We start from the raw sequence: 24,910 nt of genomic DNA, 5'->3' as shown, positions 1-24,910 counted from the left end.
TCGCCCGTATGCCATAAACATGAATGTGTATAAAAGAAAATTTTGGGAAATCAAGTTCGAAATTTTTTTGCGAGACTTAGCTCTACATTTGGGCAAACAAAATTGAAAAGTATTTTCTTTCCGTGTACGCATGATATTCTGGGGTTTGGTATAACATAGAAAATCCAAAGATAACCCAAGTCAACCCAATAACTCAAAACTGATAAATTTGCACATTCATGCTTCTGGCATGAGGGTTATGATATGTGAATTAAAAACTTTAAAGGCGTGTTTCTCGAGTTTTCGTAAAGTAAATGAGCTTTATGTTCATTTTCATAACATTCATATTGGATATTGAAGTTAATATTCGAACGTTCGTCACAATATTTATTGGGTAATTTAAAAAAAAAATTTACTTAAAAAGTTCTTAGCTCGTCGATATTTTTCGGCATTCGCGATATTTACTCAGTACTTGTGAAAAAGTATTGAGCTCTCGATACTACTCAGTACTTATGAAAAGTATCGATATTCTGTACTCGTTACTCGTATCGTTCTATCACTATTCACAGCTCTTCATTTCGTCGTGCCGAAATTGCAGACCTACGCGTTCGGAAACGAAAAAACTTAATAGGCGGGTTCTGTATAATTTAAACAAAAATTAACGTAAGAAAACAAAACATCTTGATTGTTCAAAAGCAAAGAATTTGATGAAGATTGTTTTTTGTTTGTTAATAAGATGCCATTTTTCACTGCGATAGTATCGCACAGATGTGTGCGTAATTGTGTTTTAGAAGTGGTAAATTCTGTAGCATCAGAAACGGTGCGGAGGTCGAGGTGAACTCGAGCCGGCAACAAAACAATATTGTGAAATTTATTAAAGGCAGCAGTCTACCGGATATCCGATCGGATATCCGAGTCCGGCTGTTATTTTTTACAGGATATCCGGAATCCGGTTATCCGGCAAAATCTATATCCGGCACATCCCTACTAAACACTATTAATTATTTGTTTTAGTTAAATACGGTATTCAATTGAATTACTAATTAGTAATTTTTTTGTATTTTTTTTTATAAGAAAAAATTGGTATTTTTTCCTTTTAAGTGTTTCTCAAATTTTTATATACGAAATATACAAATATGCATATTAGACGAAAGGGGGTTTAATCGCCTTAGCAACGATGCTAACCTTTTTAAATCGGTAAGTATTTTTTTGTTTAAAATGTGTTTTTTTTAAAAAAAAGGTATTTTTTTATTTAAATGTGTTCTTTCTCAAAGTTTTATGTACGAAGTATACAAATATGCATATCAGAAGAAAGGGGATTTAATCTCCTTTACAACGATAGCAACTGTTTGAAAATCGTTTAGTAATCTTTTTGTTTAAAATATTTTTTTTTTACAAAAAAAGGTATTTTTTCTTTTAAATGTGTTTTTTTCTCAAACCTTTATGTACGAAGTATGCAAATATACAAATCAGAAGAAAGGAGATTTAACCGAATTTACAACGATACCAATTTTTAAAAAATTGGTTAGTAATTTTTTTGTTTAAAATGTGTTTTTTTTATAAAAAAAGGATTTTTTTTATTTAAATGTGTTCTTTCTCAAAGTTTTATGTACGAAGTATACAAATATGCATATCAGAAGAAAGGGGATTTAATCACCTTCACAACGATATGAATTGCTTAAAAATCGGTTAGTAATATTTTTGTTTAAAATATTTTTTTATACAAAAAAGTAATTTTTCTTTTAAATGTAGTTTTCTCAAATTTTTATGTACGAAGTATACAAATATGCATATCAGAAGAAAGGAGATTTAATCACCTTCACAAAGATACCAATTGTTTAAAAACGGGTTAGTAACCTTTTTGTTTAAAATATTTTTTTTATACAAAAAAGGTATTTTTTCTTTAAATGTGTTTTTTCTCAAATTTTTATGTACGAAGTATACAAATAGGCATATCACAATAAAGGGGGTTAAATCGCCTTTACAACGATATGAATCCTTTAAAAACCAGTTCAAAATTGTCTGAAGCATTAAGTTTTCCATATTTTGAAGATCTGATCTTTGACCCGTTATAGCTCCTGTAATATTAGTTTTCACAAAAAAATTTATATACCATATAAATAAGAGCAAAAGGCGGACCACGTCTGTATTTTTACTTTTTTTGCTTTTTACATGCAATAATTAAAAATAATTTTTTACCAAAGGTCCAATTTCGAACTTCGAAGGCCCATATCTCAATTTCGGAGGCTAACTTCGAAAAACGGGGAACTAACTTTGTTTACTTATGACTCAATCTCTTTAAAAAAGTTGGTTTGGTCCAATACCCAGCCGAGTGCTGTACAGTGTTATTATAGGAGCACTAAAAAGGTGTTTAGTTAACGACCGTCTGGAGGCGGTTCAGCCTACTAGAGGGTTAAATAATTCAATTTCAACTCTCTTGATAGACACAGGAGCAGACATATCAATTATAAAAAAGGGTCAAATTGATAGTAATATTACAATTAATAATTCACAAATAACAGATTTGAAGGGCATTAGTCAAGGAATAACAAGCACTCTAGGTACAGTCAAAGCAGATTTAAAAGGAGATGATATCTTAATTAGACACACATTTCATATAGTAGAGGACAATTTTCCAATTCCATGCGATGGAATTCTAGGGTTAGGCTTTATAAAGAAATATAATTGCATTTTAGATTATCTAAAGGATGAAGATCGATTAATATTGAGACCTTACGACTTCCCAGAAAATATAATAATTCAAATGAAAAATAGGCCAACTATCAATACAATCACAATACGCTAGATCAGAAGTAATTCGACAAATTAACATAAAAACTGACAATTCTGAAATTTTATTCCCCATCAAAAATTAACAGAAGGCATTTTTATTGCTAACGCCATAGGAAATAAATATCAAACGTTTGTTAGAATCATAAACACCACAGACAAAAACGCAGTTATTCAAAATTACAATGTAAAAGCAGAAAATTTAACTGACTACATACTAATTAAAAACCCTTCAGAAAATAAAAATAATAGTAAAGAAAAATTAGAGAGACTAAATTCATTGTGCGCAGAATACATAGACATATTTGCATTAGAAACGGAACGTATTACTGACAACAATTTTTATAAACAAAAAACTACATATGAAAGATGAAACACCAGTTTATGTAAAAACTTACAGATTACCACAGGCTCACAAGGATGAAATAAATAAACAAGTAAATAAACTAATTCAAGATGATATAATAGAACCACCTATGTCAGAATACAATAGCCCCATCCTATTAGTACCTAAAAAATCACTACCAGGTAACAAAGAAAAAAGATGGAGATTAGTAATTGATTACAGAGCAGTAAATAAACAAAAAATTCGTCGGCAGCTGTGGTGTAGGGGTAAGCAGTGCGCGCTTTCACTCACCAGCACCTGGGTTCAAGCCCTGGTCAAAGCAACATCGCAAAAAATGTAGAAAAAGGTTTTTCTTAACAGCGGACGTCCCTCGGCAGGCAATGGCAAACGAGGGTATTTTTGCCATGAAAAACAGCTTCTCATAAAAATACAATCGCCGTTCGGAGTCGGCGTAAAACTGTAGGTCCCTCCGCTTTGTGTGACAATATCAAGGCGCACGCCGCAAGTTGGAGGAGAAGCTCGGCCAAACACTAACATATGTGTAAGCGCCAATCTATTATTATTATTATTATTAAATAAAAAATTAACTGCATATAAATTTCCACTTCCAAGAATTGATGATATCCTAGATCAATTAGGAAGAGCAAAATACTTCTCATGTTTGGATCTAATGTCCGGTTTTCACCAAATAGAATTGGACCCGGATTCTAAAGATGTTACATCGTTAACAGCAGACGATGGCATTTATCGTTTCAAAAGATTACCCTATGGCTTAAAAGAAGCACCCAATTCCTTCCAAAGAATGATGACTTTAGCATTCTCAGGTCTTAAGCCCTCACAAGCATTTTTATATATGGATGATTTGGTAGTATTAGAATGCTCCGAAAAGCATATGATGAAAAATCTGCGGGATGTATTTTCAGCTTGCAGAAAATATAATTTGAAGTTACATCCTGATAAAAGTTTATTTTTTAGTCAAGAAGTTACTTTTCTTGGACATAAATGCACAAGCAAAGGAATTTTACCAGATCCAAATAAATTAGAAATTATTCAAAACTACCCAACTCTCAAAACTGCTGACGAAGTCAAACGATTGGTTGCATTCTGTAACTATTACCGAAGATTTGTACCAAATTTTGAAATGGTAGAAAGTTTTTAATTAAAACTGACCATCGACCTTTAACATACCTTTTTTCAATGAAAAACCCTTCCTCCAAATTAACTAAAGTTAGATTAGATTTGGAAGAATATGACTTTGAGGTGGAGTATATAGCTGGAAAAGAAAATTATATAGCAGACGCAGTATCGCGCATAGATATCAAAAACCTTAAGGAAATTACAGTAGAAGCATGAAAAATAATGAAAGTTACGACAAGATCGGAAACTAAGCAAACAAATAGTAGTAACATTAACAAAGAAGAAAATAGAAGTCACAATGAGAACCCTGTAATATACGAAGCGCTTAATAAATATGAAGTTAAAAGACATGTCAAGCTCGTTTTTGATCCTCCGAAATTATATTTCAAAAAAGGAATTGTTGAGGTGAAAATTGACTTAGGACAATTCTTTACCAGGCTTATGAAAGAAGCCGGCAATTTAGGACTTGTAAAAATACAGTTGTCCTTAGGAGACAAATTGCTTAATTATACTCGATTAGATAAATTTATAAAAATAGGTACCAAAGTTCTCAAAAACTTAACTATTGCATTAACTCCGGAGGTTATGCATGTGACAAATATTGAAAAAATTAAAAAGATTCTTCACAAATATCACGATGATCCTGTTAATGGTGGCCACCCAGGAATCAATCGTACGACCAACAAAATAAAACAAAAATATTGCTGGAAAAATATAAAAAATTCCAATAAATGCATTAACTGTAAGAAAAATAAAATCAATACACTCCTGAAAGAACCAATGATAATAACGGAGAGACCTCCAAAAGCTTTTGATACAGTATAGATCGATACAGTTGGACCATTTCCAAAATCTTTAAATGGAAACGAATATGCACTATGATTAAATATTTAATTGCAATCCCAATAAAAAGCAAACACGCAAAAACAGTTGCTAAAGCAATATTCGAAAACTTCATTCTAATATATGGATGTATGAAAACAATCATAACAGATATGGGAACCGAATATAAAAATAATTTATTTCAAGAATTATGTAAACTTTTAAAAATTGAGCATAAATCCTCAACACCTTACCATCATCAAACTTTAGGCACGGTTGAACGCAGTCATAGAACATTCAATGAATATGTGCGTTCCTACATATCCATTAACAAGGAAGATTGGGATGAATACCTTAGATACTTTTCGTATTGTTACAATACAACACCTTCCTCAGTCCATGGTTACTGTCCTTTCGAACTAGTTTTTGGAAAAACACCTCTGACTTACGAATTCTTACAAGAAAACATAGTTAGCCCAGTATACAATTATGAGGCCTACGACCAGGGTTGCCACTGACGAAAATATATACTTACCATCTATTTAAAAAAAATCTGTAAAATATCTACCAACATTTTTTTTAGTTATTTTAATAAAAACTATAGATTTGTTCTTTGCTTAGTTATTTCAATAAAAAATTTTAGTAGGTAATTTTTGTTTAACCAATGATATTGTTTTTGAGGTCATATTTATGACATCTTCGCGGTTTCCTTCAACTAAAATCAAAAAGTTTATCAATTGAAAAAACTAGAACTGGAGTTATTGTAGACAAATACAGTGACTCAAAAAATCGCTTGGTGATTTTTTTATAATATTCACAATGTTTTTCAGCTAAAAATATTGTAATTTTATTTTTGTAAAGGAATATTGTTTGCGCTGTAACGAAAATCATAAAAATCAAGGATTAAATCTATGCATATACCATAGAATATGCATATATAGAAGAATTTAACACATTAGCGCCAAAATTTCGAACTTTTTTCTCTGAATTTTTAAAACATTTTTGGGTTTACAGTTTTTAGTCCATTGAATTTTAGTTTAACCAACAACCTAAAAATTCCCGTTGATTTAAATATTTTTTGCCACCGGACTTTTGTGTCTTTTTTTCTTTTTTAATTTATTAACTGCCATTTATAAAACCGGCGTTGATTTTTTAAAATTTTTTTTGCGGACAATCATAGTCTGTAATGACGTGCCTGTTCATTTTTTTATTTTTATTTGAAGAATCATTTAAAATATTTAGGCAATCAAAAGCTCCGCAGTATTCCAGCAAAATGAGTTTTGAATAGAACACAGTTTAAGTAAAATCCTTTAACAAAAATCTACCAAAATGAGAAAAAATTTACCTTTTTACATATATGTAATTCTTCTATATTGCTAGTACAATATGATCGCAATGAGTTTCGAAATCAAAGAAAGACAGCCTCTGAAAATTTTGTGATTGTAGAAGTATACGTGTATATTTGTAAACTACTACATAGAATGAAGTGCCATATCATAACAGGGCCGATCCAGGGAATTCAACAAACAAACACAAATTTGACGGTCTCATGTTTCCTTCACGCTGAAATGTATATCGAACCGTAGCCGCGAAATGAAGTAAGACAACTTTTTTCAATATTTAATTTTCATGCATAAACTAGGCAAACGTCAAGCTGTGAGGTTGTACTTTATTGTGCTCTGATTTTGGCTTTCTACTTACTAAGTTCATTGTGCTAATTCTGTGTTAAAGTAGTGATAAAAAGTGCTTATGAGCATCAGAGTGTGAAATAATTGAAGCTAAGTGAAAGTTATTGGTTTTATATTAAAGTAAATTTAATTAAATTTCACTAGCATACATTTTAATTTTGCCGAGTCATTTGTTGTTATCATGGTTGTTGTATCCTTTGTAGTTAACTTTCATTTTGTTTTTGCACATTTGTTCTACTATTTTTGTTTATTTGTTCTAGTAATTCTTGTCACAGCTGTTTGCGTTGCGTTTATTAAGTGTCATAATTACAGTGATACTCAAACTGTTCGCTACATTTATTTAAAGCCATTTACATCAGCTCCTTAATTGTTATAATTTATTTTGTTTGTCTTTTATTAACGAGTGTATTACATAAATCTTTCAATAAGAAGTGTGATCTTGATACTTGCCGAATTAAAAGCGATTCTGAACGCTACTTATCGTGCTGGCTGTGTGATGGTATTTACCATCTGAAATGTGCTGGTTTGACGGGAAGAATTCTGGACGCTACTAATGATGACAAGGGCCTTCGCTGGTCTTGCGTAAAGTGAAAAATATTGAAAATACTGGTTCCGTACGTCATGCGGACTGCGCACCTCGTGCGGAGGGGCGGGAATGGAGGGTAAAAACCGTTGGAATATTATTATTATTATTATTAATGCCTCTTAGAGCACCTGCATCAAAAAGTAAATTAAAATATATATATATGTACATTATTTTAGCGGTTAGGGCTCGGTATGACGAATTTCTCCGATCCTCCTTATTTGCAAATATGGAAAATTGGAAGATAGAAGATCTTTTCCTAGCAAAGACAAAACTTATTTGCACATAAAGTGGTGTGGTACTTTATATGTTGGCCGAATCCAATAAAGCACGTTATTCGATTCCAACTGATGCCAAGTACTTCTCTAACTGGTATTTTTATCCTCTGCCACCACCAACGGCCGCAGCGCTTCTCATAGATTTACAAAAATTTTATTTTTAGTTAATTTTTCATCAGAGTTGTTTTTAAATTAAAATTTGTGAAACCACATCTGAATTTCGAAAAGTAAAATTGTCATATTGAGTACATTCTCTTATCGGATCTCTCTTTCTTTTTTCAATATTTCGGCACTCTGATGTTGGGGAATGTACTTTGAATGTCCTAGCAATATAGAAGTATTACATATATGACCTTTTTACCAACCCGAGTTTTTTCTACCAATTTTATTAATAATTTGGCAAAGTCGCAACCCTGCCTACGACAAAGATATAAAATATAGGTTACAAATTGCACAGCAAAGAGCTAAAATATTAGTGCAAGAAGCTAAGGAAAGACAAAAAATTAATTATGATAGAAATACTCTAAGTAAGGAAATAAATATAGGAGATTTAGTACTAGTTAAAGACGAAACAGGTTATAAATTAGATAGTAAATACAAAGGGCCCTATAGAGTAGAAAATATAGATAAGAAAAACTATTATACTTTAAGTGCTAAAAATAAGAAAATCATAATACATAAAAATAGGCTTGAATTGCTAGAATAAGAACATTTCAGTGTGTAAGCGTAAACACAAAACTTAGAATTAACTTTCCATTTAATTACTTCACAAAAATATACTGCACGAATAAATAAATAGCTTCAACAAGAATGTTCGTTCATACCAAAATAAAAATTTTAACCGATTTTACATTTAATTATGTCATAAAAATATACTGCATGAATAAATAAACAAATAAATGAAAAAAAGACACACAATAAATAAAAGAAACTCAGCAATTACGTAAACACTTTCATGTAAAGTAAACGAACTAAAGTAATTTGTAGTTATGTCATAAACATAACATACATTTTCAATTCCAAAAGTACATTGGTACTAAATCGACATTTTTGATACAATTTTGTCAAAATACAGCGCTATGCAAAATTCTCTCGCAATACCATTGTGTATACCAGAAATTTAAATTTCTGTGGATGAAAATATCATCTTTTTCTACCTCATAGAAGTAAATACGTGGTGTTTCTTAACAACGAAAGACTTGCTACAATCAACACACAGTTGCAAAATGTTTTCTGTGAAACTTCGATTGCGTTAAACGTAACCGTTTTTTTGTAAAGTTTTTGTGTTAGGTGCACTTAATAAACATACTTGTACGCTTTTTTTGATTACCTTGATATATTTATTTGTATTAATAACTTAGAGTACAACTCCACAAACATACGTATGCTGTTATATGGGAAGAGGAGGGGGGAAGACATAGGAAAGTTGGAAAGGGTGAGAGGGTGAGAGGGTAGGAACAGGACGATGACATATATAGCGTCTTGTAGGAAAAACGCTCCGTGCTCGCCACGAAGCTCCTTAAGCGAATGATATCTATTTTCATCGAGAGTCTGGAAGGAATGCGACCCGAGGTGCTTGAACCTTAGTTTCGCAAACGCAGGACTCTAGAGCATCAGGTGTTGAGATAATTCCATACCACTATTCACCATGCAGCTCCCTGGACCGCCCCTGGTCTACACGTGGTCAGATGGACTTAGCCACCTTGCATCCAAAGGGTCTTTGCCCAGCGCACGCTGAGCTGACTAAACGTCCATCTGTCCAGAAGGAGACCGCTTGAGATTAGCGGAGCACCCAGACCTTGAGCAATTTCTCAAGGGTTCCCTGTATTGCAAGCTCATCGGCTACGCAGTTACCCATGATTTCGCTATGACCCGGAACCCAAATGAGCTTAATAGCGTAGTTATCCGATGTGGTCGATAAGGAAGTACAGTCTTCACCGTTTTCTAACGAATCAACAAGGATCCAAGAGCTGCTTGGCTGTCGAAATAGATATTCGCCTACATAAAATTGGTTACACTAGAGAGCAAACAATCCGAAGCCTCCTGTACTGCGGCTACCTCTGCTTGGAAAACGCTACAGTGATCCGGTTGCCTGAATTTCAGATTGATGGAGTGTTTTTTCTGTTTACATTTTTGAATAAAAACGAAAATTCGAGCAGCTGTTCGGTAGCATGAAAATTGCTGCAAACTATACTGGATATTTTCCTCTTGTGAGATAACAGATGACATTTCACGGAAATTTTGTTGATGGACATGTTTTACTGGAGATGTTAAATGCACGTACCAATAGAGATATTTACCTAATTTAAAAACATATGTGTTTATATGTATGTATGGTATTTTAAATGTTGGTACTTTTTCGGCTGATTTAGTATTTTTTTTGGCCATTTGGTACAAAATTCAAAAACCTATTTATCATCCCTGCTCACAAATGTATAAGCATTCTTTTAAAGAGAGGAGGTGTAGTGTATCAGAAATCCATATCTACATAACGCGCCAAAAGTGCATTAAACTTATTATGTCGCTAATGCAAACAAATTGTGGTTCACACCAGATATTATTGAATGCTCGATTTCTGCTTACACTGCATTCTCCCATAAGCATATTTTGCTAAGCTAAGCCAATGTGCATATGTATGTGCATAAGTGTTTGGCTGCACATACATGTGTTTGTAAGACTAGTATGTAAGAAGTATAATAAATATGTATTATAGTAAATAAGAAAACATAGAATTAATTAAGTTTAAATTTGTATGAATTAGGAAAGAAATAATTAATAAAGAGCAATCAATATTCGATAAGCGCTCGACTGCGCCACAACACATTTCTTGTCATTTTATTACAATGAAGATGAAGATGAAGATGGAGATGAAGATGAAGATACATAAATATAACCTTAAATAACATTAACTTAAATAACGATAGTGACAAAGATAGAGAGGAAGAATGTGATAGGGATAAAAAAGGAGATACAACTGAAGAATGTGCGATGTTATGTTATGGTGTGTTATGCTTACGGTGACCATCCGTTCTGTTTTTTGCAGGACCGTACTGTTTTTCAAAGGTCGGTCCTGCGTAGTTTTTCAAAACTGAAAAACCCGAAAATGTACTGATTTTTTCCAAGTGTCCTGCATTTGTCCCGCATTTTATTCGTTATTTTAAAATTATATAAAATTATGGATGGATTTAAAAAAAAGTGTTTTTTGGTACTTTTCGTAGCTTTTCTTCAATATCTCATGAAAAAATCTGCAAATTAACGTAAGCGACTTACAGCTCGAAGGGTATTGATGTGCCTCTTACCAAAATTATTAGTGCTACAGGCGAAAAAAGTGAGATTTTCAATCAAATACGCAGTTTCATTTGATTATGTTTTTTCATTATTTAAAAAATTCGATAAAGAAGATATATCATTACAGTAAACTTTGGGCCAAAGATAATGAAAATCGGATTATAAATGTAGATGCTATGGAGCGCAATCTGCACAAATTATATATTTTTGTAAGGGGCATTTTGTAACTCGTCATTTACGTCGATTCACTACGTCGATTTTTGACAAATAACTGCGAAAAGTACCAAAAAAAACAAAAAAAGAAGGGTATTGTTTTCGTTTTGAACGACTCAAAATTTGCATATAAAATAATCTTTTAAAGATTTTCACTTTTCGTGTAAGCTATTGTAATTATAATATGTTTTACTATACTTTTATAAATATTCATGTAAAAAACGATTATTGTCAATGAAGAAAACGTGATTCATTTTTAAAGTTTAAAATGTATTAAGAATTTAGAATCATAAATACTCTTTTGATATTTTTATACTACGTAAATATATGCAGGCATATTTTTGAAAAATTGTCCTTCATTTTGAATCCATATTTATGGTCACCGTAGTTATGCTACATATGTTATGTTATTTAATCTTATGGTATGTCATGTTATCCTATGAAATATTATGATATGCTAAGTACTAAGCTAAACTCCCCTCCACTTAACCCTTTCCAACTAATGTTATTTCACCTCAACTCTACTCACATAATCTATACTTAATTTTAGCGGTTGAATTTCAACCGCTCGGCGAACACTAGTAAGTATGTATAAATATGTATACAATCGATTTTTATATATGTAAATACATATAATCATTCATCTAGAACCTTATCGAAAACCTACCTGAAAATCGAAAAGCTACCGTTTTTGAAATCGGCACTTGCCACGGTTTCAAACTTCACGTATTCTAACTCGGGAACATCCAAACAGCTGCGTAATTGCTCATCATCATCGACTGGGGGCTCGGTTTTTTCTCCACAACTTTCCGTGCTGCTACCATTCACTAGGGTGGAAAACTGTTCCCTCCATAATTTATGTACTTACTGGACATCGGTCACCAGATCGCCATTGTTGTTCTTACAGCAGTTCGTCCTGGTCTTGAAACCTTCCGTAAGTCGCCTAACTCACACACAGAATTTTTGCGAGGAACATCTTTCCTCAAAAATACAGTGGTCGGCGTAGCTGGAGTAGGACCCACAAGGGCTATTTTTTTGTTGAAAAAATGACATCGACGTCGACATCGACAACCATAAAAGCGCCGAATATTATTTTCAAAAACTGGAAACAAATTTTTATTATTTCACCAAGAAACTTATGGCCTTATTCATAAAAAATAAAGTAGCTTTATAAAAGGTGTATATATTGAAAAATTTATGAAAACGTCAATTTATAAAGCTCTTTAAATCTACTATATTTTTTATGAATATGACCATTAGTTTTAAACTTGTATGTATACATATTATAAGTAATCAATTTTTGTTACATAACATAGAATAATCAATGTTTCAAACACGAAAAATATTTGACAAATTTATGGCTGCATTTGTTTTATGAAGGGATCAGTTATTTTAAAAATCACAATAACCATTTGTTTTTGCCAATATTTGGGGGTGTTTTTCAAAATACACTATAACTATAAATTGATATATTTTAACGGAAAACTTTAGAAAATATATTATTTTATTCTCAAAATACTTACCCGTATAATAAATTTATTAGCCACAATATTGTTACCGCTTGGAAAATGACTTAAAACTAAGAGTGGTAATTTTCCGATAGTATCGATAGTGTTAAAAACTGTCGATAGTAGACCGAAACCCAAAACCTCTCTCTCTAGTGTGCAAAATCAATTCGGAGTCACCATTCTTTTCTAACAGCCCACTGTACGTTGTGTGCTCTCGCATTTGTAAGCCTTTGGCCCTCTATACTCGTATTTACTGATAGGCAAAGAAAGAAAGTCGTGTACCGCATAGCAGTCGAATAATCATGATATTTTGAAACCTGGCTGCTAGGCCCAGAAGGCGCCAGCACACTTAGGCCCGATCAGGGCCCATTGTGATACCACATGGATCCAAAGACCCCTACTCCTTAAACCAGTTCGTGGAGTCTGCGAACCTTAGCAACTGCCGTATTGCAAACTTAGCAGTCGCGCTTATATCGTCTAGAAGACCTATACCTAGGAATTTCTGTCTTTTCCTGCCTAGTGCTGGGCAATCGCATAGTAAGTGCCTTATTGATTCAGGCTCTTCTTCGTCGTGGCAGCTTCTGCAGTGTCGTTGTGACTAACCCCGAGGCGTTCTGCGTGCCTTCCTATCAGGATATGTCGTGTGAACAGACCAATGGCCAGTGACATCGCCTTTATTGGGAGTGAGAATTTCCCTCGATCTCCGTACATCCCATTTTGGCCATGTAAGGTTCGTTGTATTACAGTTTTCAGTACGCTCCCATCTGGAGGCCGCTTCTTCAAGGAAGTTCTCCCTTAGTAAGAGCTTTCAGGAAGCGAGTGGCATACCCATCCTCTTTCAGGCTGGTGAAAGTGCAAGGTCGTCTGCCTTCTCATTTCCTGGTATGTCACTGTGCCCCCGTACCCATACCAGGTGCAAAGCGAACTGCTCCGCCATCACGTTAAGTGATTTGCGGCAGTTGACAACTGTTTCCGAGTTTATAGTGACAGAGTCAAGCGCCATAAAGGCCGCCTGACTGTCTGAGTATATATATATTTCCGTAGTGGCGATAACAGCTAGTTTTAGGCTGTCAACGTCTTCTTGTATGGCTGCCAATTCGGCTTGAAAGACACTACAGTGGTCAGGTAGTCGGAATGATCTTTTTATTCCCAGTTTCTCCGAGTAGACGCCTCCCCTACCCTATTTTCTAGTTTGGAGCCGTCCGTGTAGAATCTTATGGCATCTCTCGGCCCCGGAACTCCTTCGAGCCATGATTCTCTGCTAGGTAGCATGACGCTATAACCTTTAGTGAAAGTGAGCCTTGGTATACAGTAGTCCGTTGTACTCGGTAGTTGTCGGTTTCTCAGAATTGTAGTGTGACCACAACCAGCCGTTTTCCAGCTTTTAAGCCCCTGTAGGCTTAGGGCTGCAAACGCATCGTATTGTCGTCCCATAATATCTATGGGTATGATGTTAAGGATCGTATTCATTGCCATAGTAGGTGTTGTGCGGAGAGCACCACTAATGCAGATCAGGGCCGTTCTCTCCACTTTTTGTAATTTAATAATGTTTACTTTCTTCTCCAGCACTGGCCACCATACCACTACCCCGTACAGAAGTATGGGCCTCACCACGACGGTGTATATCCAGTGCACTAGCTTCGGGGTTAAACCCCATTTTTGGCCGATTGCTCTCCTGCAGCTGTATAGGGCNATAGAGTTTGTGGAAATTTCCCATATACTGTTAGTGCAAGATCATCCGCATACGCAATACCCTTACAGCCACCCCCCTCCATGCGCCAAGAACAACAGCGTCAGAATGAGATAATTTCTTAGACGAACCGCCAGCAGCAGCAGAGGCAGCGTCGGCGATTGAAGTTGACGCGTCGGGTTTCTTAGACAAAACATTAGTTCGTTCATTTGACAAAGCGTTGGAGCGTTGCGTAGCAGTAGACAGAAACGAAAGAGAATTACCGATAGATACATCAGCAGCAGCAGCGGCAGCGACAGCGTTTGAAGTAGACGCGTCGGGAGAAGCAGTAGTAGAGAGAGGGCAATTGCTAAGAGTATTTGCAGGCGAGATATCAGCAGCAGCGGTCACGTGTACATCATTAGAAATAGGCAAATCAACAGCGCCAACACTCACTGCAGGAGAAGCAAAGTTATGTCTCAACATGCTCTGCATAGCACGAATATCAGTTTGAAGACTTTCGACTTTTTCGAGCAAGATGTTCTTGTCGTCATGCATCGACTGTAATAAAGCAAACAAACGCACATTCTCGAATCTGAGGCTAACCATTTCACTAAGAACAACATTGATAGTTGATTGCAGTTTATCGCACTTCGGTTGTTCGCTGATTTGTGTTTTTGTAGCTACAGTCGAATAGACAGCCGGCTTCTGTTGTTTCTCTGGATGATCGGATTGCGCATCGGCAGAAAGAGAGTTACCCACACTCGTTAAATATGTAGATGCGGAATGTAGTGGGGGCGAATTCCGAGTGGAATCTATGCGCCTTTTGGCACAATTACAGCAATAAAATGCACTGTCAGATTTACGTAGGAAATCAACATCAGTTTGCGTTAAATTAACACATTTCAAATGAAAAATTTCCTTACAATTAGAGCACTGAATTTTATTCTGACCACGCTCAACTTTTTGCCGACATGAACAAGGCATTATTAAAGTGTCCGAGTAAGATTAAAAATAAAAAGTTATAACTTTACTCTCGCACAAACCAAATAAAGAATTTGGCACTGGTACAGAGCTTAGTGTATGCACGTCCGAACAGCTTCACTTTACAAGAAAAAAAAAGACGAAAACGCTATAAGAATAGCAACGTCTTGCGCATGACTTAGTTATTTGCAAATAAAAAATTTGCGCAGCGTTTATGCGGCAAAGTTTACAATTCTGCAAATAATACGTGCGTAGAGAGAGGCTTGAGAGTGTCAATTCCCCAGAGCAGTCGGCGCTTCTCCAGTAGTTCACCGGAGAGGATAAGGCAGTCGTCCGTTCCAAAACCGGTGGATTCACACGGTGCAGAATTTGCTGGGAAATGAGTGTCAAGTGGTAGCTTCTGCAATTCCTCTCCACTCAACGTCCAGTTGCCCTCTTCGTATCTCAAGTATCCCAAGGGTACGGGATTCCTCGCGAGGATTTGCCTAAATTGAGATGACTCATTACAAACTTCTACGGTTTCGCAGAAATTTCGCCAGACTCCCTTTTGGCCTTTCTTATCTCGGACTTATAGATACCCTATCCGTCCTTATAGAGTTCCTAATCGGAGTGTTATCAACTCTTCTTGGCCTTGTTGAACAGGCGCCTGCTCGACGAGTAGAGTTATGAGAGTTCCACCGTCCGTCACTTAGGTCGGACTTCGCCTCCGGGCCCGCTCAGCGGGCATGAGCTTTAGATGGCACTCTTGACAAGCTGATGTAAACTTTTCCATCACATCATCAATCGAGCCTTCAGTGCTTAAGCTCTCTTGAAGGCCTCTGGGAGTAGTTCCCGCAGTTTTTTACTATAGAGGCCCTGGTTTGCTCTCCTATGTTTTAAAAAGGGGATACTCTGAGGACGATCTTCGTCCAGAGAAAACTGAATGTACCTATGGTCCGAAAAGAAGTGGTCATTAAGAACCCTTCAATCGGAAATACGGGATATTACAGAAGACGAGGCTAGGGTAAGGTCAAGGACCTTTCGCCTAGCCGCTGTGATAAAGAGTGGTTCGTTTCCTCTATTACAAATACCTAAGTCCTACTTGGATATAATCAAGAAGTGACTCACCTCTTGCGTTGATGTCTGAGCATCTCCAGCACGAGTGCCGCGGATTCGCACCCAAAACCAATAATTAAATCGGCTTTCTGTCGCCTCGCTTCGGCTATAGCTTCACGTAGCTGTGGTGGAGGTGGTTCCACCTCGCCGTCATGCGCCATATATGCGGATCAGGGTGGCCACTCATTTTTGAGAATTCCCAGATTTCGACAATGAAGTTCCCCGATTTTGCTCGAAATTTCGTAAAATTTCCCACCCATAAATATCTCCTTATAAAAAAAAACACAAAAATATAATGTATTTTTATATATTGCTGGTCTTTCTGTTTATTTTATTTTTAAATGTAATTCACCAATGTATTCATAAATCAAATCAAACTTTTATAATGTTAGTTAACAAATAAATCCAAAATTTTTTATTGAGCTTGAGACCGTTTTTAATGAAAAACTTATTGTGGAAAAGCAACAATAATTTGAAAAAATGGTAGAAGTGATAGCTATTTCGGAAATCACCACATTTCCTCATCATACTTCTTTCAGTAGGATTCGAACCGACGATCCCACTGACTCAGCCAGTTGGTTACGCACTGTGCTAAGTTCGCCTTGTAAATTATCGTTGCTTTTACCCCAGATTTTCATTTGTATATAAGGCCATAAAATAACAAAAACAAATAACCTAAGGACGAGCACAAAAGTTAAAAATTCTAAAAATAGAATTATTAACAAAAACCAACAACCACATGATCAAGTGTAAATTGCAGCGGAATAGCTGCGATTGATTGTGTTGGCATAACAAATGAAAAATGTGGGAAAAAGCAACGATAATTTATAAGGCCAACTTAGCACAGTGCGTGGGCAACTGGCTGAGTCAGTGGGATCGTCGGTTCGAATACCACTGAGAGAAGTGTGATGACGAATTGTGGTGATTTCCGAAATAGCTTTCACTTCTACCACAATAAGTTTTTCATTAAAAACGGTCTCAAGCTCAATAAAAATTGTTGAATATACAGGCATGTTCTGCAAATCGTACGATTTCAAATCGGCGCAATTTGCAAAGTATCGTTGTATATTTGTAATCAAAGTATTAAATGATTCATGTGGAAACTGCTGAAAACACGTCATTTATGTTATATCCGTCGATTTAGCGCCAAATTTTTCCCACTTTGTTATAAATTCTCCGAAATAGATTTTGTAAATCGTACCGATTTGAAATCGTACGATTTGCAGAACATGCTTGATAATTGTTATAAGGCCATAAAATAACCAAAACAAATAACTTAAGGGCGAGCACACCTAAAAGTTAAACATTCTTAAAATAGAATTATTAACAAAAACCAAGACAACCAAATACCACATGATCAAGTGTAAATTGCGCTTGATTGTGTTGGCTTAACAAATGAAAAGTGTGGGAAAAAAGCAACGATCATTTACAAGGCGAACTTAGCACAGTGCGTAGGCAACTGGCTGAGTCAAAGGGATTGTCCGTTCGAATCCTACTGAAAGAAGTGTGATGACGAAATGTGGTGATTTCCGAAATAGCTATCACTTCTACCATTTTTTCACATTATTGTTGCTTTTCCACAATAAGTTTTACATTAAAAACGGTCTCAAGCTCAATAAAAATTGTTGAATATAATTGTTGTAGGCCATAGAATTAAAAAAAAAAAAACAAATTGATAAATAAATAATAAAAAAGGTTTATATAAAATTTACACACATTCAGTGATCGAAAAAATTTTAGTCGCGCCAATTGTTTTTATTTTGTTATTTAATTTGTGTTATTTTTTTTTTATAAAAATATAGTTCATTCTTTAAAAAACACCGTGTAATCCAAGTTTGAAACTTTATGCAATATTCAACAAACTTTCGTAAAAATTTCGATTTTTTTAACTCGATTTTCTAGAAATATTTTGACGCCGTTTTGTAGCCCACTCAATTCTATTATAATATAGTGCAAGTTTCAAGTGTCTAAAAATTTTCGTTTTAGAATTTTTTGCCGAAGTTTTTGCGGTTTTCTTCCATATGAAAATATATTATGTTTATTCCTTATATGAAAGCAAATACGACAAACAAAATTATAAAAAATCAACATTAATTTTTTCCATTTGAAACTTTATTATACTAGAATTGAACGAGCTGAATTTTCCCACAAAAAAACGGTCCATTCCCTGATTCCCCACACAAACTGAAATTCCCGCAAATCGGGGAATTCCCCACGAGTTGGCTTCCCTGAGGCGGATATAATCCAGAGCTTTCTGGCGCCGCCCCCAGGCTGACAGTCACAATGTCCTCTATGCTGAAATTAGATAAAGTTAATAAATTAAATTTCTATTCCTTTCTGGGCATGCAGGATCATGGTCTACCTGTTAGTTTCTGCACCATCAACTTGAAATTAGGCGTCCTGATACCGCAGATGCCGATACTTCTCAGCCACGGGTTTTGGATCAGGACTACGTCGGCTCCGCCTTGCTTAAGGTGGATAAGGAGATTTGCGGACGCCGACTTAGAGTGTTGGAGGTTTATTTGTAGGATCTTCATTCCCCAAAGTCCTCTCCAGCCACGCCAATTCAACGTCCTCATTTACTGAGGCTAACCCCCCCATTATTAATTTTCTTACGATAGACGATAAACGCTTGCAAGCGTATCGTATGAAATCAGTTCTCGTATTATCGTTTTCATACGCCCGACAGATGTATTGTTGTGAATAGGGATGCAAGTTTTGGGGAGTAACATTGATACATCGATGTTTCGATGCATCGGAAACATGAACATCGATGCTAAAATACAGCGCCAGAAAAACAGCGATATATCGATGCTTTCCGATGTTTCCAAATTAGTTATGTTGTAATCACATTAAAAGGAAAATTTAATACTTTTAAATTAATACTCTCTGTAATTCAATTAGAAAAATACTTACATATGGATGTATTTCCCTGTATTTATTTACCATTCATTTGCCCTTCCTATAAATATAATAAAAATGCATGCCGTCGTAAGTTCGCTGAGCCTAAAGTTCCAAGCCCCAATTTCGTTGAAATTTTAACGGGAATCCCGTCTTTTTTAATTCTTAAGTAAGCATTTTTTATACCGAAAGATAAAGAGTACACTCGGAATTTCTAAATTTTTCCCAAAAGAATAATTAATAAAATTCATAGCCAGCCAAAATATTTTAGGAGCATAATGGGTAAGTTAAATTCAAGTCTGAGTCACACTAAAGTCGATGTTAAAACATCGCTGAAACTGGCATCGATGTATCGTCAATTTAGCGATTTTAGGAAATTGTAAACATCGATAGCAAAGATCGAATTTTGAACCGATATTATCGATGTTTCAAAAATATCGATGCATCGTTTGCATCCCTAGTTGTGAATGGCTGTAGTTTTTGTTTTCGTTTTACGTTGTGAACCAGCACAAATCAGCTAAGTTACTTATCGGCACATCATCGATTCGTAATAGAGAATAACAGAATGCAAGCATCTATCCTGCATCGTACGAAGTCATAATACGGGGTTAAGAGCCTCTTTTCCTCCGCCCTGTTGTAGTTTAGAGAGCATACCCAGCGCTTTCGGCCTCCGACAAGAGGAACCATGGACCATGGAGGTAGGTCATGGGGGATTCCTCCGCCTCGGGCTCATACATTATCGGCACCTCAGGAAGTTAAGAGCCATCACCCCTGGAATCAGATTGGCATACCCTGAGGACTACCTTTCGAATCCATAAGTAATGGCTCCCTTGGACTCAGCGAGGGGGCCGAGAGACTCCGCATTGAGTAGTGTCAGCGCTTGCCGATGCGACACCTCGGACCTCTCAAATCTGATAACCCAGTTCAGTACGTGGCAGCTGTGGGTTGTACTGACGGAGGGTTTGCAATATCTCCTCTTGTACGGAGGGCTCGATTGGGAGCCAGACATGGGCACGCGTGCGGGCAGGCAAATCCATTTCGTCCCCCGCTTCCAGCTTGGCGCCTTCCCAAATCTCCCCCACCAGATACACTGCAGACTTATACAAAGAACAGGGTAGGTGCACCCCCATTCCTGGGTCTTTTAGCGCGGGAGCTTTCTCCCTCTTGGGACCAGCAGGACGCGCTCGCGACTCGTTTAGTCGGGCACTTAGTTCACCACTCCTCCAGGCCACACCGCACCCCTTTGGCCCATTCGAGCGTTTTCAAATGATTCGCAGTTAGCTGAGAAGAATCCTGACCGTCATAGCGCTCCGAAATCTTGGTAGCTATGCGCCTATCGGAGTAAGCCTTTCGGCCCGACGATACCTGCAGTTTAGGCATTCCCGAAGGCTTCTTGCTGGGAAACTGGGTGAGGAGCCCACGCTGGTGCCGGCGGTTCCGTCAAGCACCCGCGGAGTCCGGTTTCGGCACTTCTACCGTCGTTTGCGACAGCACCTGCACCCCAGAAGCGTTTACGTGCGTCGGCTTCGACGCGCTCTTACCTCCCGAACGACTGTCCGGTAAGGACCCCCCCCCGAGGTAGAATCGATAGAACAAGGCGGTTTCGCCTCGCTTACCGAGGGTGGGGCTGTGAGCCCCCCAGATGAGCCGGCTTTGGGGGTCAGTTTTGACTCTCCGCCACCGCTCGAAATTTTTTTGGTTTATTTTGGTTTTCATAATTTTTGGTTTTTCACTGGGTCCCCACTAAGAGCCGCTATCCGAAACCCGAGCGTGTAGTCGACTTTAAATGGTCCCATAGCTACCTGTGAACAAGACTATAGCGAGGGTTGAGACATGCCTTAATGGGGTCATGAGTTCAAAGCCGACCAACACAACAACGGGAGTCGTCTCAACCGCACCTATACGACCAACTTAACGGCGAAGAAAATAGGAACGTACTCTGAGGCCTGCCAGGTTGTAACGGGACGGGGGCAGTTGCAGTATTATTCTGCTGAGTGTCACCTCAACATATTTATGTGTTTTAATACCACAACCACCCGCTCAGGGATCGTCAAATCCAAAACTTTACCAGAATCATAGTCCGAGGACGAAGCCAGGGTCGTTACCGTTCAAGTTTAGAGGCCGAGGAGGCCGCTGGCCATTTGGCGTTACCCAGGCTGCATCACGCGGAGGCGACCTGCTCTACACCCCAAATATAGTAGACCACGGTAATATTTTCGTTGATACCTTGACAGTTTTGTATGTTTGAGCGGTACGGTCCCAGGAAAGCCTTCTGCATTAAATTTATCGACGGTTGCGTTCTGCGCTTTACTGCCATGCGCACGAATTTTTTCGCGGATTGGTGCGGAAATCGCGGGGCTACGTTAGTATTCCGCCCGAGTATTGGTGTACTAAATTTGTAATTTGTAATCAGTGTTCTCAGAAACTTCCGATGGCCACTTAAAATATTTTTCGATTTGGTGAACATTGATTAAATCAACGCTCTCATAATCAATAAAATGAATGTCAATAATGAAAAAAATTTAACAGGCAACTTCTTACAAGAATAAGTTAGGTTAGGTTGAAGTGGCTGCTAGGCCCAGAGGGCGCCAGCACACTTAGGCCCGATCAGGGCCCATTGTGATACCACATGGATCCAAAGACCCCTACTCCTTAAACCAGTTCGTGGAGTCTGCGAACCTTAGCAACTGCCGTATTGCAAACTTAGCAGTCGCGCTTATATCGTCTAGAAGACCTATACCTAGGAATTTCTGTCTTTTCCTGCCTAGTGCTGGGCAATCGCATAGTAAGTGCCTTATTGATTCAGGCTCTTCTTCGTCGTGGCAGCTTCTGCAGTGTCGTTGTGACTAACCCCGAGGCGTTCTGCGTGCCTTCCTATCAGGATATGTCGTGTGAACAGACCAATGGCCAGTGACATCGCCTTTATTGAGAGTGAGAATTTCCCTCGATCTCCGTACATCCCAGCTTCGTTGTATTACAGTTTTCAGTGCGCTCCCATCTGGAGGCCGCTTCTTCAAGGAAGTTCTCCCTTAGTAAGAGCTTTCAGGAAGCGAGTGGCATACCCATCCTCTTTCAGGCTGGTGAAAGTGGAGAGGAAGTACCCGCCCTTGCAAGGTCGTCTGCCTTCTCATTTCCTGGTATGTCACTGTGCCCCGGTACCCATACCAGGTGCAAAGCGAACTGCTCCGCCATCACGTTAAGTGATTTGCGGCAGTTGACAACTGTTTCCGAGTTTATAGTGACAGAGTCAAGCGCCATAAGGGCCGCCTGACTGTCTGAGTGTATATATATTTCCGTAGTGGCCATAACAGCTAGTTTTAGGCTGTCAACGTCTTCTTGTATGGCTGCCAATTCGGCTTGAAAGACACTACAGTGGTCAGGTAGTCGGAATGATCTTTTTCTTCCCAGTTTCTCGGAATAGACGCCTCGCCTACCCTATTTTCTAGTTTGGAGCCGTCCGTGTAGAATCTTATGGCATCTCTAGGCCCCGGAACTCCTTCGAGCCATGATTCTCTGCTAGGTAGCATGACGCTATAACCTTTACTGAAAGTGAGCCTTGGTACACAGTAGTCCGTTGTACTCGGTAGTTGTCGGTTTCTCAGAATTGTAGTGTGACCACAACGAGCCGTTTTCCAGCTTTTAAGCCCCTGTAGTCTTAGCGCTGCAAACGCAGCGTATTGTCGTCCCATAATATCTATGGGTATGATGTTAAGGATCGTATTCATTGCCATAGTAGGTGTTGTGTGGAGAGCACCACTAATGCAGATCAGGGCCGTTCTCTCCACTTTTTGTAATTTAACACTGTTTACTTTCTTCTCCAGCACTGGCCACCATACCACTACCCCGTACAGAAGTATGGGCCTCACCACGACGGTGTATATACAGTGCACTAGCTTCGTGGTTAAACCCCATTTTTGGCCGATTGCTCTCCTGCAGCTGTATAGGGCAACCGTGGCCTTCCGCACCCGCTCTTCGGTGTTTCGAGTCCAGCTTAATTTTTTATCCAGGACTATCCCCAGGTATTTAGCAGATTCGCTTAATTTTAGTGTGGTCTGTGCCAGCCTTGGTGTTATCAATGAGGGGATTTTGTACCTTCTTGTGAACAGTACAAGCTCTGTCTTGCTTGGGTTTACCCCTAATCCGTTATTTTTTGTCCACTTCTCGACTTCCTTCAGTTTTACCTGCATAATGTCACATAGAGTTTGTGGAAATTTCCCACTTACTGTTAGTGCAAGATCATCCGCATACGCAATACCCTTACAGCCACCCCCTTCCATGCCACAAAGCAGTGAGTTTACCGATGCGGCCCATAATAGAGGGGATAGGGCTCCCCTTTGCGGGGTGCCCCTCTCTACGATCCTGGTCAACGATACCAGCACGATATCAGCATTTGGTTTACGATCGCAACTAAGCGCGATTTGATGCCCAGGCCCGTCAGTGCTGCGTTTATCGCGCCCAGCATGATGTTGTTAAAGGCGCCCTCTATATCCAGGAAGGCTTCTACATCTCGAGAGTTTCCATGATCTCATACTTTGACGTTTGTTTGATATTGGCGTCTGGGAATGGAATTCGAATTCCGAATGTTCTCGCTTCTTTACTGCAAGAAGCCTCACCTTCCCTCCAACGAAATCAACGGCGACGCTCTGCAGTACGTGGACGAAGGAGGTCAAGCTTCAACTAGGCATTTACGTCGGTGACACGCCGATTCCGACGGTGAACAATCCGGAAATTTTAGGAGTTACCTTTGATAGCGTTCTTTCCTTCTCCCCGCATACAACCGCATTTGTCAATAAAGTACAGAGCCGCAACAAGGTTCTCAAGTTTTAACATATTTTTCATAGAAATTAAGCTGAAATATTTAGATATTAAACCTGAAATCAAGCACTATACGTTATTCGTTATAGCTTTCGATTTATCAAAAGAACAAAAACAGAATTTTGGAGATGACATCACCTCACAGTTACGCCTAGCCCGAAAAAAACGATGGAGTTTGCTAGAAGAAAAGCGCATATGTCATGAAATCGAATTACAAAGTTATTTAAATAAGTATGTTTGCTGAACCATGTCTGACGTAATTTACATTTATCTTATTACTAGACTCATGAAAGAAGATATGGATAGGCTTTTGGAAGGATTGAAACTTGATGACAATGTGACCGATCATGAACTAAGAGAGAAGCAGCAGGAAATCGAGCAGCAGTGCGTAAGTATTACCTGTTCATAGTCTTACTTTAACAGTGCATAAATAATAATATATTGAAAAAAGAATACGGCTATATATGTATGTACATATGTATATGGTGAGTTCCACAACAAAACGCAATAGTCTCCTAGATAATGAATATAAGCTAGCTGTCTATTTCTAAATAACATGTAGTAGGGACACTAATTATTACAACCCCGACTGAACGAAACAGAAGACAAATGGAAACTATAAGTAACCGTACATAACACTTGTTCATCGACCACAACCCGAGCTGACAACCACCATTAAACGGAGATACTTAAACTATAAACTTTAGCCGTCATCGATTCGCCACTTCTCGCTCGCTACGTTTGGGTTCCGGTCGCTTAAAGAAGAATTTTGCATGTGAAAGCAACAACAAAGTTAGCTAGCACGGATAGACGA

The 24,910-nt window shown here is 37.7% G+C and overlaps 1 protein-coding gene and 1 long non-coding RNA gene across 2 annotated transcripts in view; one reads left to right on the top strand and one right to left on the bottom strand.

Annotated features, from left to right (window-relative positions):
• The window catches only part of LOC108362435 (E3 ubiquitin-protein ligase CHIP-like), a 144,964-nt gene extending 120,459 nt beyond the window's left edge, over positions 1-24,505 (top strand). Inside the window, exons 3-4 of the mRNA XM_017615403.1 lie at positions 24,186-24,327; positions 24,379-24,505. Coding sequence (XP_017470892.1) covers positions 24,186-24,327; positions 24,379-24,505 — 269 coding nt within the window. The remainder of the gene's footprint in view (positions 1-24,185; positions 24,328-24,378) is intronic.
• Positions 1,708-19,236, bottom strand: LOC108362434 (uncharacterized). Its single transcript, XR_001847467.1, has 3 exons — positions 18,974-19,236; positions 4,322-4,326; positions 1,708-1,718 (listed from the first exon to the last, which is right to left on the bottom strand). It is a non-coding gene; the product is annotated as an uncharacterized LOC108362434 (long non-coding RNA).
• Positions 24,506-24,910: the final 405 nt, after the last annotated feature.

The sequence above is a fragment of the Rhagoletis zephyria genome, unplaced genomic scaffold, assembly GCF_001687245.7.
Source record: "Rhagoletis zephyria isolate East Lansing unplaced genomic scaffold, Rhagoletis_zephyria_1.1 Rzeph_scaffold_01009, whole genome shotgun sequence".
Classification (NCBI taxonomy): domain Eukaryota; kingdom Metazoa; phylum Arthropoda; class Insecta; order Diptera; family Tephritidae; genus Rhagoletis; species Rhagoletis zephyria.
Note: the sequence above shows the minus strand (reverse complement) of the source record. Positions and strands in the feature narration are given on the sequence as shown.